The sequence below is a fragment of the Grammomys surdaster genome, unplaced genomic scaffold, assembly GCF_004785775.1.
Source record: "Grammomys surdaster isolate TR1022 unplaced genomic scaffold, NIH_TR_1.0 66, whole genome shotgun sequence".
Classification (NCBI taxonomy): domain Eukaryota; kingdom Metazoa; phylum Chordata; class Mammalia; order Rodentia; family Muridae; genus Grammomys; species Grammomys surdaster.
In genome coordinates, this window is record NW_021604568.1 from 19,861,174 (window position 1) to 19,880,518 (window position 19,345).

Below are 19,345 nucleotides of genomic sequence, written 5' to 3' on the forward strand. Positions count from 1 at the left end.
ACATTTTAACAAATCTCTTACAACTTAATAGAACGTAGCTAGATTCTTCCATCTGCTTCAAGACTTAATCAATTGTATGTTTCCAAGTCAAGGAAGAAGAATTTTTTTTTTCAGGATTTATTCATTTTATGTATGTGAGTATACTGTCACTGTCTTCAGACACATGAGAAGAGGACATCAGATCCCATTACAGATGGCTGTGAGCCAGCATGTGGTTGCTGGGAATTGAACTCAGGACCTCTGAAAGAATAGTCAGTATTCTTAACTGCTGAGCCATTTTTCCAGCCCAAAGGAAGAAGTTTTAATGCCAGAAATTTGTAAATGGGGATGGGGAAAAGGTGTATGCCTTTTCATGCCACAACAAATATTCTTTCATTTTCATTAGCAAATGGCAATTCCTTGAAAATTTGTTGCAATGAGAATTCAAACACCTGAAACTATCAATGGGTGCATTAAATATTAATGGTTTATCGTCTATTTTGAATGAGTCTTTAATCCATATTATTTGCTACCACTGCACACTGGTCACAGGAAAACAATGAGTTACACAGATCTTCTAATTAATGACTCATTTCAATACCTAGGTCTCTTATTCAGTCTGTTCTTCAACTATTCCACAGAGAAGTATAGTTTTCTCAACATTCAGACTGTAGTTTGGTTTATACCTAAGCATTCAAATTTAGGAGCATATAGGGTCATTCTTATTCAAACCATCACAGCTACTATGAAGATTAAAAACACAAAGGAGATGTGGGAAGTGGCATTCTTTGCAGTCGCCTTCTTGTGGACAAACCTTGCTCAAAAACCTGTTTTCTATCTTTTAGACTATTATAGTATGGGGATTGAATAAGTAGATAGTACATTCAGACATTGTACAAGTACAGAAGTTCTTGAAGTACATATCTTTTTTTTTTTTTTTTTTGGTTTTTCGAGACAGGGTTTCTCTGAGTATCCCTGGCTGTCCTGAACTCACTCTGTAGACCAGGATAGCCTCGAACTCTCGAACTCAGAAATCCGCCTGCCTCTGCCTCCCAAGTGCTGGGATTAAAGGCGTGCGCCACCACTGCCTGGTGAAGTACATATCTTTTAATACAGAGTATTTTAGTATCCCAAAGTCACAATTCAAAAAAGTGAGTAATTTTTATGGTTCTTTTTGAAGACTATATCATATAGAGATTGGGATGAAACTTGCATGGATCCTCCACTCCCTTTGCCTCTCCAGTGGTAGGATTACAACATGCGTCAATCATACCCTACCACATAGGGCATTCCTAAGAGAGATTGATTGTTTTAATTTTCTAATTCATACATGTACAATTTGACCCACCACTGCTTACATCACTGCAAATGTCAACAGCATTACAGGGGAAATAATAAAGTAGAAAGCTTTCATTTAGTGAGCCGTGAACAAGTTTAAGGGCCCCCAAAGCTACCCTAGCTAGCACATCAGGTAAACTGAGTTTCAAAAACTGGCAATGCTAGGTCCTCTGAAAAGCAGTAAGTATTCTAAACAGCTGAACTATAGTTCCAGTCCTTAAGAACTTATTTCTTAAAGGAAATTTCCCCTGTCTTTTTTAAACAAGCACATAGCTATCTCAAAACAAACTTTAAGAAGTAATATAATCTTGATCTATGGGAGCAAAAAGAGATGACTCAGAAGTAAGGGGCATATACTCTTCTTGCAGAAGACCCAAACTTTGCTATATAACACCCATATTGTATGAGTCACAACTGTCAGTAACCCCAGCTCTAGAGAATCCAACATTATCTGGCCTCTAAGAATACCAATAAACATATACACATATTTCCACAGATACAACATATACTCATTAACTTTGAAAAAATAATAAATCTTAAAATATTAAGTAAAAATACAATCTATATAAATATATTCTACACATTCTGATAAGCAAATGTAGGTACATTCTGATAAGCAAATGTAGGTAGTATCTGCTTGTCTTTCTAAGTTCAGGATCTGTCTCAACTAAAACAAGAAGATGCTTCAAAAATCTCAACTATATTGCAGGTATGTGCTTTCTAGTAACTTACAAATGTCACTTCTGAATCTGTCTGAGGACCTAAGATCATGCTAATAAGCCTGTGATGGAACAGATTAAGAAGTCCCTACCCTCAAAGGCTGGTGATGAACATTAAAACCACTGTCTGAATGAGCACTTGTAGAAATGGCTAAGAGTCAGATTGTCTCACTGGCAAATTCTCCTATAAGAACAACGTTGTGATGGCAACTGCTTCAGTGAAAAGCCTTCAGTAGAATTCACAAGTAAAAGAGTCACTAATGATAATGATATCTATTTTACTTGAGATCCAGGAAGAAAGGTAACCAGGCAATTTTCTTTTAAGGTAGGTAGGGAGGAAGGGTGTGTGTGTGTGTGTGTGTGTGTGTGTGTGTGTGTGTGTGTGCCAGTGTCAGAGAGAAAGAGAGAGATATGGGGGTCGGGGGGCAAGGGGGAGGGCCTGAGACTGTAACCTCATGTGCATGGGTATCCATGGAGTCCAGAACAGTAGTACATCAGAATCCCTTGGAGCTGGAGTTACAGGCTGCTGTGAGCTACCAAATGTAGGTGGTGAGATCAAAATCCAGTTCTGCACAAGAGTTACAAACACTTTTAACCATTTCTTCAGCCCAATAATTTTATTACCTAAAATCTTCAGTCTAGCAAGAAGAAAACAGTATAATGGGGGAAGTAGAGAGGTTATTTGTTCATCTGTTTTAAGACACAATTTGAATATCAACAGATTTAAATTTTAAGGCCTTTATTTTTTCTTTTTTTTTTAAATTTTTTGCCAAGACAACTGTAAGCAACTAATTGAATTGTACTGCCACCCACTGGGCAGAAAGCAAATACCACCTGTCCAGATCTTAACACCCACCAAAACATGGTTGGCCCTTTACTGGCAGTTTGACAAGAAGGCTTACATAAGCCAATGTTTGTACAGACTGAATAAAAGTAAGAGAGACTAGCTATAGCTTAGTTTCAACTAATTTTATTAATGATTAGTTTGTCAATTATAGTAACTAGAAACCCAAGATATATTTAGCTTAAACATATCAAAAGTATTAATTGTATTAAAATATTTTAACTGTACCCAATGAGCCTCCTTTTAATTAAAACAGCTAACAAACACCTCTCTAAACTGCTGTTTAGAGATTTAAGATTGAAAACGTGTACCATTCCCTAGTCCCCTTGCTCTGTTTTTGGTTGTTACTTACCAGGATTTGAACAAAGAATTATTTGTGCTAGTCCCCGCCTCCTCAACCAAACTTTAATGTTATTTATTCACTTTCCCTGGAAACAGTTTCTGCTTAAATAACTCGTTAATGTAAACTTCCAAACTATTGAAAATGAGCAGCTCTTAATGGTCAGTGAACTGCATCAAAAGCCACAATGCTCGGGTGGCTAAAGTGAAGATACACTACAATTCAACCAAGTGCACTGAACTTATCAACAAAATGCTTCTTAGAAAAGTGCTTCACAACTGTTCCAATGGATTCTGCATCTCTCTCTCTCTCTCTCTCTCTCTCTCTCTCTCTCTCTCTCTCTCTCACACACACACACACACGGGGGGGGGGGGGGCTAAAATACAGCTTTCTTGCTCACTCATGTTATACACCTGTGCTGAGAGTCTGATCCACATTATCCTTACTTAGGACCAGGGTTAAGAGTTCCAGAACCTTGGCAGCTGAAGGGGTTTGCAACCACATAGGAAAAACAACAGTATCAACCAGCCAGAACCTGCCCAGAGCTCCCAAGGATTAAGCCACCAACCAAAGAGTACAGTGCGCACGGAGGGACCCATGGCTCCAGCTGCATATGTAGCAGAGGACGGCTTTATCTTGGTCCTGTGAAGGATTGATGCCCCAGCGGGGAATGCTAGGTGGTGAGAGAGAGTGAGTGAGTGAGTGAGTGAGTGGGTGGGTGGGTGGGTGGGTGGGTGGGTGAGTGGGTGGGTGGGTAAGCACCCTCATAGAAGCAGGGGGGAAGGGGAATGGGATGGAGGTTTACAGAGAGGAAATTGAGAAGGAGGATAACTTTGAAATGTAAATAAAAACCAATAAAAACAATTAAAAAAAAGAGAGAGAGAAACCTTTGCCACTGGGAACACCAAGGCGAAGAAGCAGCAACATAACATTAAGTATTCCCTACGTTTGTGGACACAATACTTTCAGTCACAACTCATATGCCAAAGTAAGTCACCTAGTATGGTCTAATTTCAAGGCAGTGAGCAAGTATAACTCTACTATATCTGCTGAAGGAACTGGGAACTGGGAACAAGGTCAACAGCACTACAACTGGCACATTCATCTCAAGTCCTAAATCAAGACCGTAATAGTCTGGCAGACACCAGCATGAGTCATTCAGTATCATTATTCTCAAAAGTACACATTGTTCAAAAGGTGGCATCCTAATGGGTAGTTGAACACACCAACCTGCACAATACAGTGGCAGCATAAATATTAAAGTCTGCCAAGAGTAGAGGATTCAAAGTGGAGCCAACCCTAGCAGACCAACAGAATGCTTCTTGGCAGGAAGGAGGAGCTATTGGCCAAAGAAACCAGATGGGAAAAAGATCTGAATACGTAAAGGTGCAACGCACCTAAACTTGAAAGTAAAATATTGCTGTGCAGTGCTCATGGAGAGGTCAGTACACAAGAAGCCTTGAACTCATCAAGGGCCTTGCTCTGGAGAGAATGAAGTCAGAGAGATAAGAAAAAGTGACATAGAAAGTCTGAAAATCAAAATGGACCAGGGGAAAATATGAAGCCAAGATACAAGATATCTTTTCTTATTGTCCAGTCAAACATCCACCAAGGCAGCCAAATTAAAAAGATAGAAAGTAGCACAGATTATTTGAAAATTTTTCACAGTAGAGAAAATTAGCCAAAACTTGGAACTCAGTTTTTCTTCCTACCCAGTCACTCTTCACATTTCAGAATATTAAAATGATCATTATGCCTTTTCTATAAAAGCTGCTAAAGAATAAAGCTGTAATTTTTCTGAAACCCTAGCATTTAAGCACTGAATACTAAGGCCTATCATACATAGCATAAATATTTGTCAAATCAAACATAAAACACTGTCTATTTCCCCACCTCTAGTGAGCATAGAAATTTTGATCTCTGTTTGGGTTCTATAGCTATGAAGCTTTGGATAGCCTGGAACTCACTATTAGACCAGGGCAGCCTTTAACTTTAAGTCACAGAGATCTACCTGCTTCTGCTTCCTGGTGATGGGATTAAAGGCATGCACCATTATGGCCAGCCTTTCTCCTTTTTATTACCAACTGGTCCATGGTTTTGATACTAAGACTAAGGCCAAGTGTATACCTTACTTTACTCAGAGCTTGGTAAATTTTGAAGGCATTATGATAGGGCCTCAGTAAGGCCTGAGACCACACACTGTTATTACTGGGGAAAGTTTAGGGATCCCAGTAAATTATTCACACAAATTTAGATCAAGTTTTGGTTTGTTTTTTATGTGTATGGGTGTTTTGCCTGCATGTATGCATGCATACCACTTGCAAGCCTGATGCTCAGACCTGTCAGAGGCGGCTCTTAACAAGTACTCTTAACCACTGAGCCATCTCTCCCACTCCACATCAAGTTTTAATACATGAGTTTCAATACCAATTTAAAGACATCCCCTTTCAGAGTTCCATTTTTTAGACTCTGGAATTGTAAATGACCTGTTAAGTCTGCCACCAATAGCACTTCCCCATACCCCATCATTTCTACTCCAATCCATTTTCTATGCTTAAAACACTGATGCTCTGAGATGTAATTCCTGGCATTCAATGGTTTCTGCCATCTGAATCTGGTCTACCTTGTCCAGCTTTGCCCCCTCTCAACCCCACTGGAACATCTTTTCCCTGTCTTCTTCACAAGACTACTCCTTAAGACCTGGGTAAGCACCACAGAGAAGCCTCTGCCCATAAAGTTCTCTTCTCCTTTATCCATGACAACTTTTTGTTGGTGCTGCCGTCTTCTTCACTGCCCTAACTAAGCTGAGATTGGTCAACTTTTGCTCTGAATCATGGTTGTCTGGATGGCTCTAAACCGTGCAGTGGTCTAAAAGCAGCCACTTTGCTTCAATGCTTTCTTTAGGTTCCACCTGTTGTTTGAGATAAATGCTAAGGCCTTTGATTTTCCGAACTTTATTATTTTCTAACCTCATGTTTTAATTTCTATTCCAAATTAAATTTTCTTAAAACCAACACCCTACCTTTGCTTTGTTTGATATAGGGCCTCATTTTGCTGATGTTGTCATCATTTTCCTGATGGATGCCAGGCTACCTGGCCCATATGCCTCCAAGGGTTCTCCTGCCTCTTCCACCATCTCCCTGTAGAAGCATGAGGGTTAAGTGTCTGTCTTAGGAATGGGCTCTGGGGATTTACATTTCCCACTGAACCATCTCACCAGCCCTTGTCTAACATTTCCAACATTAAATTTTTCTGCTTCCTTATTATCTTTCAGTTGTGGTTCTTGGCAGCAATATTTGGTAAAGTTGCAGGATGCCATACTGTCTGATTATTGCTTCTCCTTAATGCAACCCTTAGCTTTTAGCATTTCATATAATGATAGACAGGGTAAAGTTTATTACTTATTCTATGCCTCATTTGTTCTTTATGCCTTTTCCCTTCTTTACATAGCTTGATTATTTTCTATTATTATTATTTTCTATTATTATTATATCTTTTTTTTACAGTCCAGTCAGTACTGCCCTCCCAGTCTGTCCGACAGCGCTTCATCCCATCCCTCCTCCCCTGGTCTCCAAGATGATGTCCCCACCCCACCTCCCCCGCCCACTAGGCTTCCCCACTCCTTGATGCCTCTGGAGGTGTTAGGTGCATCTTCTCTCAGTGAGGCCAGACCAGGCAGTACTCTGCTGTATATGTGTCGGGGGCCTCAGACCAACTAGTGTATCCTGCCTGGTTGGCCACTCAGTGTCTGAGAGATCTCAGGGGTCCAGATTGGTTGAGACTGCTGGTCTTCCTATAGGGTCACCCTCCTCAGCTTCTTCCAGGCTTTCCCTAATTCAACCACAGGGCTCCCAGGCTTCTGTCCATTGGTTGGGTATAAGTATCTGTAAGCTTGATTATTTTTTAATTACATTTTCTCCCTCTATCATCATGTTACATTGACTTTTACTATGCCTATAGAGGTTAAGCCCACAATTACAGATTGTATGCTCCCAAACCCTTACATACTATTGCCATGAGTTCTGCTTACATGTATCTTTTATACCCTCTAAGAACTAATTATCATTTGGGCCAGTGAGATTGCTCAGTGGGTAAGATACCTTGCTGCCAAGCCTAAGGACCTAGTTTGATACCTATGACTGACTGACATGGTGAAGATAATCAACTCCTGCAACTATCGTCTGATTGCTACATGTGCACTGTGGTATGTGACAGAGTCTCTTCTCTCCCCCTACCCCTGCCCTGGTGTTCTTGTCTCTGTCTCTCTCCTCTCCTCTCCTCTCCTCTCCTCTCCAGTCCTCTCCTCTCCTCTCCTTCTCTCTCTCTCTCTCTCTCTCTCTCTCTCTCTCTCTCTCTCTCTCTGTCTCTCACATACATACACATAAATAAATAAATATAAAAATAGACACTATCACATATAAACTCAGCTTATCTTTGTTATTGTCCTTCACTCCAACCTGAATCACCAAATTTTCACCTATAAGCATCTATCTGAATATTCTCATCTTTTTTTCATTCCAAAAATGAATGTAACACATCTATCAGAAGCAATTCAAACTCAGCAGGCACGTTGGAACTCTTAGTCTGAGCGTTCAGCCCGAGTATGATTTCTACGAATTTAAACAGAACTTTGCAAAACTAAGCAACTGGGCCAGGAGTCATAGTGCATACCTTTAATTCCAGCACTGGGGAGTCAGAGGTAGGTAGATCTTTCTGAGACTGACCTGGTCTACATACAAGTTCCAGAATAGCCAGGGCTACAAACTAAAATACTGCCTCAGAAATAAACAACAAAAATTAAAACTAAGCAGATTATTTAGTAAAACAATTTTTTATATATATAACTATTTCCATTCATTTGTGAATCAAAAACTAAGAATTCAAAGACTCTGGAGATAAACAAACAAACAAACAAACAACAACAACAAAACCTGAATTTCCTTATGACAGCTAAAGGAGACCGGAATCACAGTATAATAGAAATATAGACAATCATTAAGTGAAGTAACAAGTGAGAAGTACACTTCAGTGGGTTTAGCTAATTGTTTTATTAATTCAACAAACAACTTTTTTAAGTTATTGAAGTTATTTTTTTAAGTTATTGAAGTTATTTAAGTTTTAAGTAGTGCAAAGACACTATTCTAAAATGAAAGATGTATGTAGGGGAGTGTGTTTTAATACACGAAGATTGTGCTACCATACAATAATATTTAGGTTTGACAGACTAATGTACTAAAATCTGAAAATATATGGCTGAAAAGATGGCTCAGTGGTTAAGAGCACTGGTTGCTGTTCCAAAGGTCCTAAGTTCAATTCCCAGCTCAATATGGTGGATCACAGCCTCTTCTGGTGTGTCTGAAGACAGCTACAATGTGCTCATATACATAAAATAAATATTTTTTTTAAATCTGAAAATAATATTCTCTAGCTTTTAGGTCAACACCAAAAATAAATATGGAATGCTCTTTCTCACAGCACTTTGAGTGTTTCCAACAGAATGTGCTTTTAAATATGTATAAATAAGCCAAACTAGTAGCTATTTTAAGGTGCCCTTGACAGAAACTGATGCCCTGTGGGTCCAACCCATTGATCTGTCAACTGCATCTACTTATCTGCCAAATGCAACTCATCCCACAATTCTGCTTTTGCTCAAGAATTTAAAAAAAAAAAAAACAGGTTGCGGGGCTGGAGAGATGGCTTAGCAGTTTAAGAGCAGAAGAGCACTGACTGCTCTTCCAGAGGTTCTGAGTTCAATTCCCAGCAACCACATGGTGGCTCACAACCATCTGTAATGAGATCTGATGCCCTCTTCTGGTGTGTCTGAAGACAGCTACAGTGTATTCATATAGATAAATAAATCTTTAAAAAAAAAAAAACAGGTTGCAAATAACATGCTCCACCCATATACAATGTCCTGCCCTGTACAAAACTACCTAAGCATCTACAGAACACAAACATCAGTTCTCGAAAGACTAATCAATACTCTTACCATTGGCATAAGTCAAACTTAGCTAATGAGCATTCACTTAACAAATATTATCTGAGTAACAATTGTAACAGATATTAAGGCTAAAAAGAGAAACAGGACAACAGAGTCCTTACCTCACAGGAGAGTCAGAGAAGTAGTCAAATATGAATACAAACACAGTACACAATCACAGCCCTAACAGGCTTGTTATGGCTAAGAGGCTCTGGGTCCAGACAAATGCCAACAGTCTGTTTTGTTCTATTCTGTTCTGTATTGTTTTGAGAGTTGGACAAGAATTCCAGGAAGGCTATTCATAAGTTACCAGAAATGATATAATACTGAGAAAGAAGGTTCTGCAAGGCAGGAAGCAGAAGGAAAAAAGTATCTTACAACTTAGTATAAAGGGACCATGGATAGTTCAATAAAGCTACTTGACTTTAATGCAGAAAAGTTGACAAAATGATGTTAACAAGGATTTTTTGTTTCTGGTTTGTTTGTTTGTTTGTTTGTTTTAAAAAAGGGCCTACAACTGCTGAGTGACAAAGCTAAGATCAGAGTCTGAGGTCCCCATGCAGTTTCCTACTTTAAAGCTATTTAGAACTGTTTACAATCTTCCAAAATAAATCACTTTAAAAATTGGCAGGGTGGGGCATGCTTAGAATCCCAGTATCTGGGAAGCTGAGGCTAGATTTCCAGATCAAGGCCAGCCTGGCACAACTGTAATTCAGCCATGTTTGTTAGGTGAAGACCAGGTGAGCCTATTTCAAGAAAGCCAACAGCTAGTACAGCTTTTTTCTTTTTTCTCTTTTTTTTTTTTTTGGCGGGGGGGGGGGGGGGGACGTGCTTAGCATGAACAAGACCTGAGGATATGAATCCCAGAACCTCAAAGAAAAAAGTTTCAACGGCCTTGGCAGCCATCTTCCAGTTAACTCGCCAAAATGACGAACACAAAGGGAAAGAGGAGAGCCACTCGGTATATGTTCTCTAGGCCTTTTAGGAAACATGGAGTTGTTCCTTTGGCCACATACATGCAAATCTATAAGAAGGGTGATATTGTAGACATCAAGGGAATGGGTACTGTTCAAAAAGGAATGCCCCATAAGTGTTACCACGGCAAAACCGGAAGAGTCTACAATGTCACCCAGCATGCCGTGGGCATCATTGTAAACAAGCAAGTTAAGGGCAAGATTCTGGCCAAGAGGATCAATGTGGGGATTGAGCACATTAAACACTCGAAGAGCAGAGACAGCTTCCTGAAGCGGGTGAAGAAGAACGATCAGAAGAAAAAGGAAGCCAAAGAGAAGGGCACCCGGGTTCAGCTGAAGCGCCAGCCTGCACCACCCAGAGAAGCACACTTTGTGAGGACTAATGGGAAAGAGCCCGAGCTGCTGGAGCCCATTCCATACGAATTCATGGCCTAGTGTATAAAAGAAATAAAGGACCCAACTAAAAAAAAAAAAAGTTTTAAATAATATTTTTCAAACTTAGTGAGATGTCTATTATCTCTAAAAATAAAGTCTCTGGTTTTATATCATATATACCTTTACATTAACTGACATTTAGTTTTTGAAATACTGAAAAGAGCACCTTTGCCTTGTTTTAATCTTTAATAAGTCCTTCCTAAAGTAAGTTAAAACTTAGTTTTGTAAATGCTATATTACCTGGATGAGGAAACATGGACTCTGACATAGACATTACTAAAACCTGGGAGTCTAATCTGGCTTCTTTGTGAATGGCAAGATGATATTACTAAGCAGATTGATTGTTCATCAAAGTGTTATTAGTTTAAAAACTACCCAAAGACCCATCAATAAAAAGATGGCTAAATAAACTTAGATACATAAAGCAAGTGAGAACAATCACCAAAGCACTCATGAAAGGATAGTGATAGAAACCAGAGGGATGGCAACAACTCTTTCTCTTTCTCTCTCTCTGTTTCTCTCTGTTTCTCTGTCTCTCTCTCTGTCTCTCTCTGTCTCTCTCTGTCTCTCTCTGTCTCTCTCTCTCTCTCTCTCTCATTCATATATGTGTGTGTGTATATACATACATACACACACATGTATTATGTATTATGTATGTTAATGAATAAGCTGTATTCAGTTAAAAAGGTGAAGACAATTTAATAGGCAAAGCTATATATTTTAGAAAATGTAGTTCTGGCTAGAATTGATTAAAAAGGAAACAAAACAAAACCCTTGGGCCGATTAGGTGGCTCAGCATGTAAAGATGATACCTGACACCATGCCTAATAACCTGAGCTTACCCAGGGACCCACACAGAGGGAGGAGAAAACCAACTGCAGCACAACAGCATGTGGCACATGTACACACTGCCCCCCATACACAAGATAAACATAAAAAAGAATAGAAGGTGAGTGAAAAAAGTCTCAAACACAGTCTACTATTGGAGCTATTGCTCACCTTGATGTGAACCTTGGTTACCTAATATGAGTCAGTTTTCTAGGCCCTGTTACTTCTACTCAGAATCCAAGTAGGATCAGGTTCTGGTGCAAAGCTAGCGTGTGTTTGAGGGAAAGACCAGGAGGCCAGACACCCCAATGAGGGTTTTCTGCTGTTACCCAGATAGTAAGATCACCTGCAAGTTTGCCAATAACTGGCTTCAGCTGTTCATACTTCAAGTGTTAGAAACTAGTAGGAGAAAACACTCACTCTTGAAACAGAACTCGAATTCAAAAAACAATATATATTTAAATTTCACCAGATAGTGAAGTTAATAGAAAAAAACAAAGTTTTAAATAAAAGAAAGGGTTAGAAAAGTTACATAATTTATGTCAAGTTTTCAATCTACTCTGAAGATTAGATCATTCAGTCAATATCTAACTAGAAAGTATATACTTGTGTGTTAAATCAGACTTATAAGATCCCAACTGTTCAAGCCACAGCCTAGCTCCACCCTATCAGAAACATTCAAAGCAGCAAACACAGATGCACTTAACTTCTTACCTGCAGCTCCTTGGAGACTCGCTCTAAGTGGCTGGTTATTTTTTTAATCAGATCACCATACATCTGTTCTGAGTGCTGCTGGCACACACACTTATACACACAACTGCAAGAAGAAACAAGGCACAGAAACCAAGTCAATGAAGAAGCATTCCATGCAATCCCATGTTAAAGCACACATACAAAATACAAATCACCAACCTAAAACAGCTGCTAATCAACCAGAAACTAAGAAAAATCTACCCTCCCTAGTCAGTGTTCTGACAGAAAGGACATTGCCAACTAACTAACTTCAAATGGCCTGGGTAGTACATATTAAATAGGCAATAAGGAATCAAAAATTGAGTGATGATCTATGGTCTAAATATGGTAACTACTTATCAACCACCTGCTCTCACTCTTTTTAAAAAATGCATGTCAAAATAAAAAAATAGAGTAATAACCAGCATAGAGAAAGTTTCTAACTCACAAAGATGTTTGCAATACATCCTCCTTGTACACCAGTTGTGGGGAATACAGCTGTCACTTCTTCCTGTCACTATTCAGCTGATCTCATTTCCCACCCTAGTTCCTAATCTGATGCTTCCATTTATCAGAGGCTAGGTAACAAAATATCAAAGAGAACTAGAATTGCATATCACTAAGCATCAACAGAGCTAACAAGGATCTCCCTTAAAAAAATATATATATATTTGTAAAGCAGATACTCCATTAGTTGTTTTTACCGGCCTCAGAGGTTTTTTACTCTGTATGACAAAGGCAAGCAATCAGAGGCAGAAGTTAATAGAGTAGCTTGATTTGAAAACCACCTGTGAACCAAATCTCCAATACAGTGGTGTGAAGAATATACACATCCAACTTCATCTTACACACTTTATACATAACATTCATGTTGTCAGCAATAAAATCTCATTCAAACTCAGGAAAATTAAATGGTGACTTACCTGTAAATCTGTTCATAGGATATAGGTATATAGTCACCAGGACTCTGGGTTAAAAGTTGATCTATGGCACCATCTAATTTTGGCCAGTATGTGCTCTTATAGTCTTCAACTGTTATAACATTCATTACTACAAGTAAAAGTAAAATAAACATTACTATGTGCCACATGGAAATACAAATTATAGCAAGTGTATACTAATTCAAACACTTTCCATTATTTACCCGACCCATTTCAATTTTTAAATGAGAGAAATTTAGCCCGGCAGTGGTGGAACATGCTTTTGATCCCAGCACTTGGGAGTCAGGCAGTGAGTTTGAAGCTAGCCTGACTTATAGAGAGAGTTCCAGGACAGCCAGGGCTACTTGGAGATCTGTCTTGAAAAACCAGAGGGGGGGGGGCATGAATTAGGAGGCAGAGACAGCCTGAGTTCTAGGACATTCTGAGCTACACAGTGAGCTCTGAGACAACTTAGTGACACTGTCTCAAAAAAGGAGAGGGGGAGGGGAAGAGAGAAAGAATGAGTTGAAGAGAGAACAAAAGCATAAAGCACAAAGAATCTGGTCAGTAATTTTAAGCAGCCATTGGTTGCTTTCCCAGTTTGCTGTAAGCTTCTATCATCAGTAAAGCACTTTCAAATAGACCCTGACCTTCAGCACATTATTATCACAATTATGTGCCTTAATGAGTCATTAATGATCCACAAAAAGATTCCAGGAACTGTGGCCTTCCATAATTAATCTTTATAGACATTCCTGGGAAAAATCTATCTAATGACTAGACTACAGGGTCTGAGATTTAAATAATGCTGTAGTCCCAGAAGAGGCTTCCACAAAATATGCTGAGATTTATGGTATCACCAGTCCCACTCAGACATACTAACTTGGGCTCTAAGTACCTGGAATTTAACAACCCCAAGGAAAAAGATACGGCCTAGAAACCTTGCACTGAAGGCTCATCTCATTCCAATGGACAGACTCAAACCCTTACCAGGGGTCCTTCCAAAGCCTCAGCAAGCTGTTCCAAAGACCAGGGTGAAAGGTGCTTTACAACAAGATGCTAATGTTAAAGGGATCCCTAAATACTTAGGGAGATAAGAGGTAATAACTTCCAGATCAGGTATCTTATTGCTCATTTTACAAAAAAGCTGGGAAGCAGCAAAGTTTAATGGCTTCCTCCAGAATATATAGCTAACTCCAGACAGAGAAGCCAGGTCAAGGGAAACCTTAGTATTACACTCCTAACATCTAACCTTAGCCATATACCAGTATTATCATTATTCTGTTTTCTCTAAATCACTTCACTTTTAGTCCTATAAAATGTATGTTAAAGGGCACTTAAAGAATGACTTTTATTAACTCATAGACATGGTAGAATTTTTTTTTTTTTTTTGATAAGACAAGGTCTCATGTAGCCCTTACAATCTCTATATTGCCAAGGAAGACCTTCAACTCCTGGTTGTCCTGCCTCTACCTCCCACATGCTGTGACTACAGCTGTGTGCCAACATGTTCAGCTTTGGTATAGTACAGTCTTAAGCACATTTTGCTAGGACTGGGGGTGTAGCTCAGCAGAGTACTTGCCTAGTATATAAGAAGCCCTGGGTCCTGTTATCAATATCATGGTAAGGGAGGGGTGCTAAATGAAAGAAAAACAGACCCAAAAGTCTCCTCTCCATATCTGTAAGAGTTCCATGTATATAGTATTAACATAGGCAAAATTTTAAGGATAAAAACATATCAGTGATTGCTAGGGAGTTGTCAATAAGGAAAAGGCTTATCTATAAAGGGTTAACAGAGGGATCTTTAGGGCAATGAGATGTGTTTGTATGAAACTGAAATAACAATACACCATTCTATTTGTGTCAGAACCAACAGAACTGTAGGCTACAAAATGAATCATCAAAGCTGTAGGCTATTGAGGTAAAGATGAAATGGAAATGTGACAAGTCTAACTGACAAATGAAATCACAGAGCTGACAGTGAAAAATGAGCAGGGAAAGTTCTGACAACAAAATGGGCTGAGAATATATATATAGCTCAATTGTAGAGCATTTGCCTAACATGAAACCCTGAGTTTGGCTCTTCCTAATGTTGGGAGAAGGAAAGGCAATTCTCCTAGACACTTAATATTTTAAATTTCTATTTGGGAAATTTAACCTCAGTGGCTGAGAACCCAAGTGTGTGTCACAGCCTGGCATATATGGTGCACACCTGCAATCCTAGTGCTTGGAATGCTGAGGACGGAAGATGGCTGAATTACACAGTAAGTGCATGGCCAACCTGGAATGCATGATGAAAAAAGAATGAAAAGCAAGTGAAACAGAAGGTGTGAGTTCACAAAGAGACATTCCAATTAAAAATAAAATTTGTGTCTTCTCAAAACAACTGCCACAAAGGTGAGGCTCAAGATACATGCAGGAAACAGCTAAATCAAACAACCTGATTCTGCAAAGATAGTTAAACCTACCATTAGCAACAAAATGAAACTAAGTCTAAAACATATATAGCTGGAACCTCAGACTTGGGAGATATTATACAGCTGCTAAAAGCTAGGAAACTATCAAAGAGATAGGCACTTTCATTAACCAAATATCTTATTAAAATGACACAAGCTGGACAGCTGTGATGGCTCACATCTTTAATCTCAGGCAGAGGTAGACAGACCTGAGTTTGAGGCCAGCCTGATCTACAGAGCAAGTTCCAGGACAGGTAGGGCTACAGACAAACCCTGCCTAGGGGTGGGAAGGATTTAACACAAGCACCATAGAAAAGAAATTAAAAGCTAGAGCCCCAACTCCAAACTGCTGATAAGTAGTTATAAAGTCTGCAAAGTGAACTACCTTAGATAAAATTAAGTACTTATTGGAGAAACAATACAAGGTATACTATTTGCTGTCTGGAATTCAATTTCACATGGGCTGTTGCAAATCAAGTTGGTTCTACTCCACAATCCTCTTGCATTTACGTACTTTCATCAGGCTGGTCTACCTAATGCAGAGACTGATGGTTCCACTCCAACAGTGGCTCTCAAAGCCTAATGGCCAGAGCAGAAAGAGCATCATGGGGAAGGTGGCTAGTCATATGAACTGTTAGACTCCACTCTAGACCTGATCAGAACACTGTGGAACCTGTCAATATGCCTTGCCCATATAACCCTGAAGACTGCTCAAGTGTGAGAACCACTGGTCCATATCATTAACAGTTCAGTGTAGCCAGGGAAGGTCATACCTACTTTCTTCTCTGGATTGCTAGTAAATTGTCATCTTACACTGTGGTCAATGTATAAATAAATATACCAAAGACAATGTTAAAAGAGCAGCAAAGAAGTGCTTTCATGCAGCCGGGCAGTGGTGGCGTACGCCTTTGATTCCAGCACTTGGAAGGCAAAGGCAGGCGGATTTCTGAGTTCAAGGCCAGCCTGGTCTACAGAGTGAGTTCCAGGACAGCCAGGGCTACACAGAGAAACCCTGTCTCGAAAAACCGGGGGAAAAAAAAAAAGTGCTTTCATGCAAACTCAACAAAGCTCCACTTGGTACCCCTATTCCCCACCAAGAAAGCCACCTTAAATAGTTCTGCCTCTCAACTCAGTAATGGTGATTTTAAAATAAGCTAAGCTAAATTACATCTGAAATACAGCTTTTTAAATTAACTGTAACTAATAACTAGGTGTCAGATGGGATGGAGAAAGTGAATGTTTTCTAAAAAAAAAAATCATTGCTTATCATCGAATGCTCACCTTGGTATAACAAGCCAGTCTCTCACCATTGCTCAAAACATTATATCAGGCAGAACATTCTGCTCCCTCCATCAAAAGGGGGTGACTGAACTCTTTAAAGCACTAGACAGAAGAGCTAAAGGCCAATAATAAAACTTTCAGAATGGGAAGAAGTCCTTGGGTATAAGGGGAGCAAGCGGTCAGAACAAAAACAAGGTAATATATTCTAATAAACAAATGGAAGGTTAAAAACTCTAGCTGATAAGGAAAATAACTTGGCTAGGGTGTAGCTTAGTTGGTAGAGCACTTGCCTAGCAAGCACAAAGCTCTGGGTTGATCCCCAGCACCACAAAAAGCATAAACTGGATGTGGAAGTGCATTCCTGCAACCTCAGCACTCCAGAAATAAAGGTATAAGGATCATCTCAAAACAAAAACAAAAGAACAGTGAAACAGTTGTTCCTAGGAGAACAATTTAAAAACAAAAACAATGTAAATAGCCTGTTCCTGAGAAAAAAAATCCAACTTGTCCCACCTACTTGGTAATGTTTTCATTTGCCAACAGAAGAGAGCAGCTACCTGAAACCTAGTGAAGTTACATTTCTTTCTACTTGGTCAGATTCTATGAAAAGGCTTTGGATATTGGGGACTTCTAAGTTCGGGGGTTTAGAAACACTACAGAGAACTTAAAATGTCTATTGTAGATACTATGAAGACACTCTACCTATAGGTTCTAGAGTTACATTCACATAAACATATCACCAGATAATACTGTCTGCTTGTTTTTATTCACATCCTCATTAACATGTTCATTAGGAGTTCTATGCTACTCACCTACCCTAAAAGATGTGCTGTAGTCTAGGTAAGGCTGCAGCAAGCCAACTATCTGTCACTATCTAACATACATTTTTACTTCAAATGAAGTGCATTTTCCCAGACACTGAACGGTTGAAAAGCTTTAAGATAATTACATCATTATGTTCTACTGCTTAGAACCCATTTCTTCATGGGGAATAGACAAGGATAGTAGAATGCCTTCAACAGAACACTTAATGCCCTGGCTACTGCGTAAGATAGAAATTTCTACAAGGGACTGCACAACAAACACTGCTCTCACAACAAACACTGCTCTACAACTCTACCATCACATTTGAGACACAGCTATGAACAAAAACCCATCATGACAGTACATTTATGAAATTGTCAGGGCTATCATGATATCTATTATGGTACCAACTCCATCTAATCCAAACTCTCACCAAAGTGAAATTTTAAAAAAGGAAATCTGTTCTCAACTATACTAATTACAAGTATACCATCACTTTAAAATTCTTTACTGTCTCTTAACATTTCAACAGGTTGATCACTCTTTGGCACTGAATCCTAAAATATCTGAGCTCTGGAGATGGAATAAAGCGGGAGCCAAACATTCAAAACCAGAGGCCAAGAACTGTGGGTTACTTCCACACAGCTAGAAGTAGAGCTGCAGACTAAACAGTAAAAAGCCAGAATAGAGTTCTGAAAGACCTAGACAGATGAGGGCTGGCAGGAGCATGTGAAGCCCAGAGCTGGTAGACTATGCAGAGGTCAAAAGTGCTCACTATCAAACCTAACCCTATACTTCTGAGGGTTATCAACCAAGAGAAATACACTACACTTCGTACTCCACTTATCCACCCCTTCTTTTTCTCAAAATGAAGATCCTTCTCTTAGAAAGGGAAAACCCCCAAAGAAAGACACTCATATACTAGCACTTGACAGTTCATCAGCAAAACTGCAACTCTGCATCCGATCAGTGTAAATGAAGCCCAACACTAACAACTTGGCAAAGCACCCTACAAACACAGACCTACCAAACAGTCTCAATTTAAAGTAAGAATAGATGGTGAGGGATAATCATTCATGAAGAACAAAACAAAAAATAACAAGCTAAAAGCAAAGGTAATTCAAAGGATAGAAGAAATCTTTTTTAAAAATATCTGTAATTACTATTCTCAAAATTATTCTTGGCAAAAGGCTCAAAATGCTTACCAATGACCCTGAGGACCTTGGAACAAAAGTGGTGGAAGGCGAAAACCAACTCCTGCAAACTGTCCTCTGACTTCCACATGTGCTCTGTGGTACACAGGAGCATGCTAACATGAACACAAATACACACAATAGCAAGTATAATAATTGTGCCACTCCTTCCTTACACCCTCTGCTCCCTCTGCAAGGGCATGAGTCCAAATACTCCCCCATTTTGCCACTCTTCTGGCAAACATCTCATATTCGGAAGGATTCTTTCCTCTCTATGCTGTCAACTCTGTGCTACACAACTCTTAACATCTAGTTATAACACACTAGCATCTATCTGTTCATCATCTCACTCTATGTCTCATTCCACATCATTATCAAACGCTGAAACACTACTTTGTCATACAATAAACACTCGCTGAATAAAATACCATTCAAATGTCTAATTAGCACGTCTGTAACTACGTATTAGTAGATCTACAGAGGCTAACAGCCAAATGCCAGCTAAAATAGAAAGAGACACAA

General features: G+C 39.3%; 1 protein-coding gene across 2 annotated transcripts in view; it reads right to left on the minus strand.

Moving 5' to 3' along the window:
- The window catches only part of Cacul1 (CDK2 associated cullin domain 1), a 56,004-nt gene that overhangs the window by 27,238 nt on the left and 9,421 nt on the right, over nt 1-19,345 (minus strand). For both annotated transcript variants that reach the window (XM_028775227.1, XM_028775218.1), the window contains exons 2-3: nt 13,093-13,219; nt 12,152-12,254 (exon numbers count right to left, since the gene is read on the minus strand). In XM_028775227.1, coding sequence (XP_028631060.1) covers nt 12,152-12,254; nt 13,093-13,219 — 230 coding nt within the window. The remainder of the gene's footprint in view (nt 1-12,151; nt 12,255-13,092; nt 13,220-19,345) is intronic.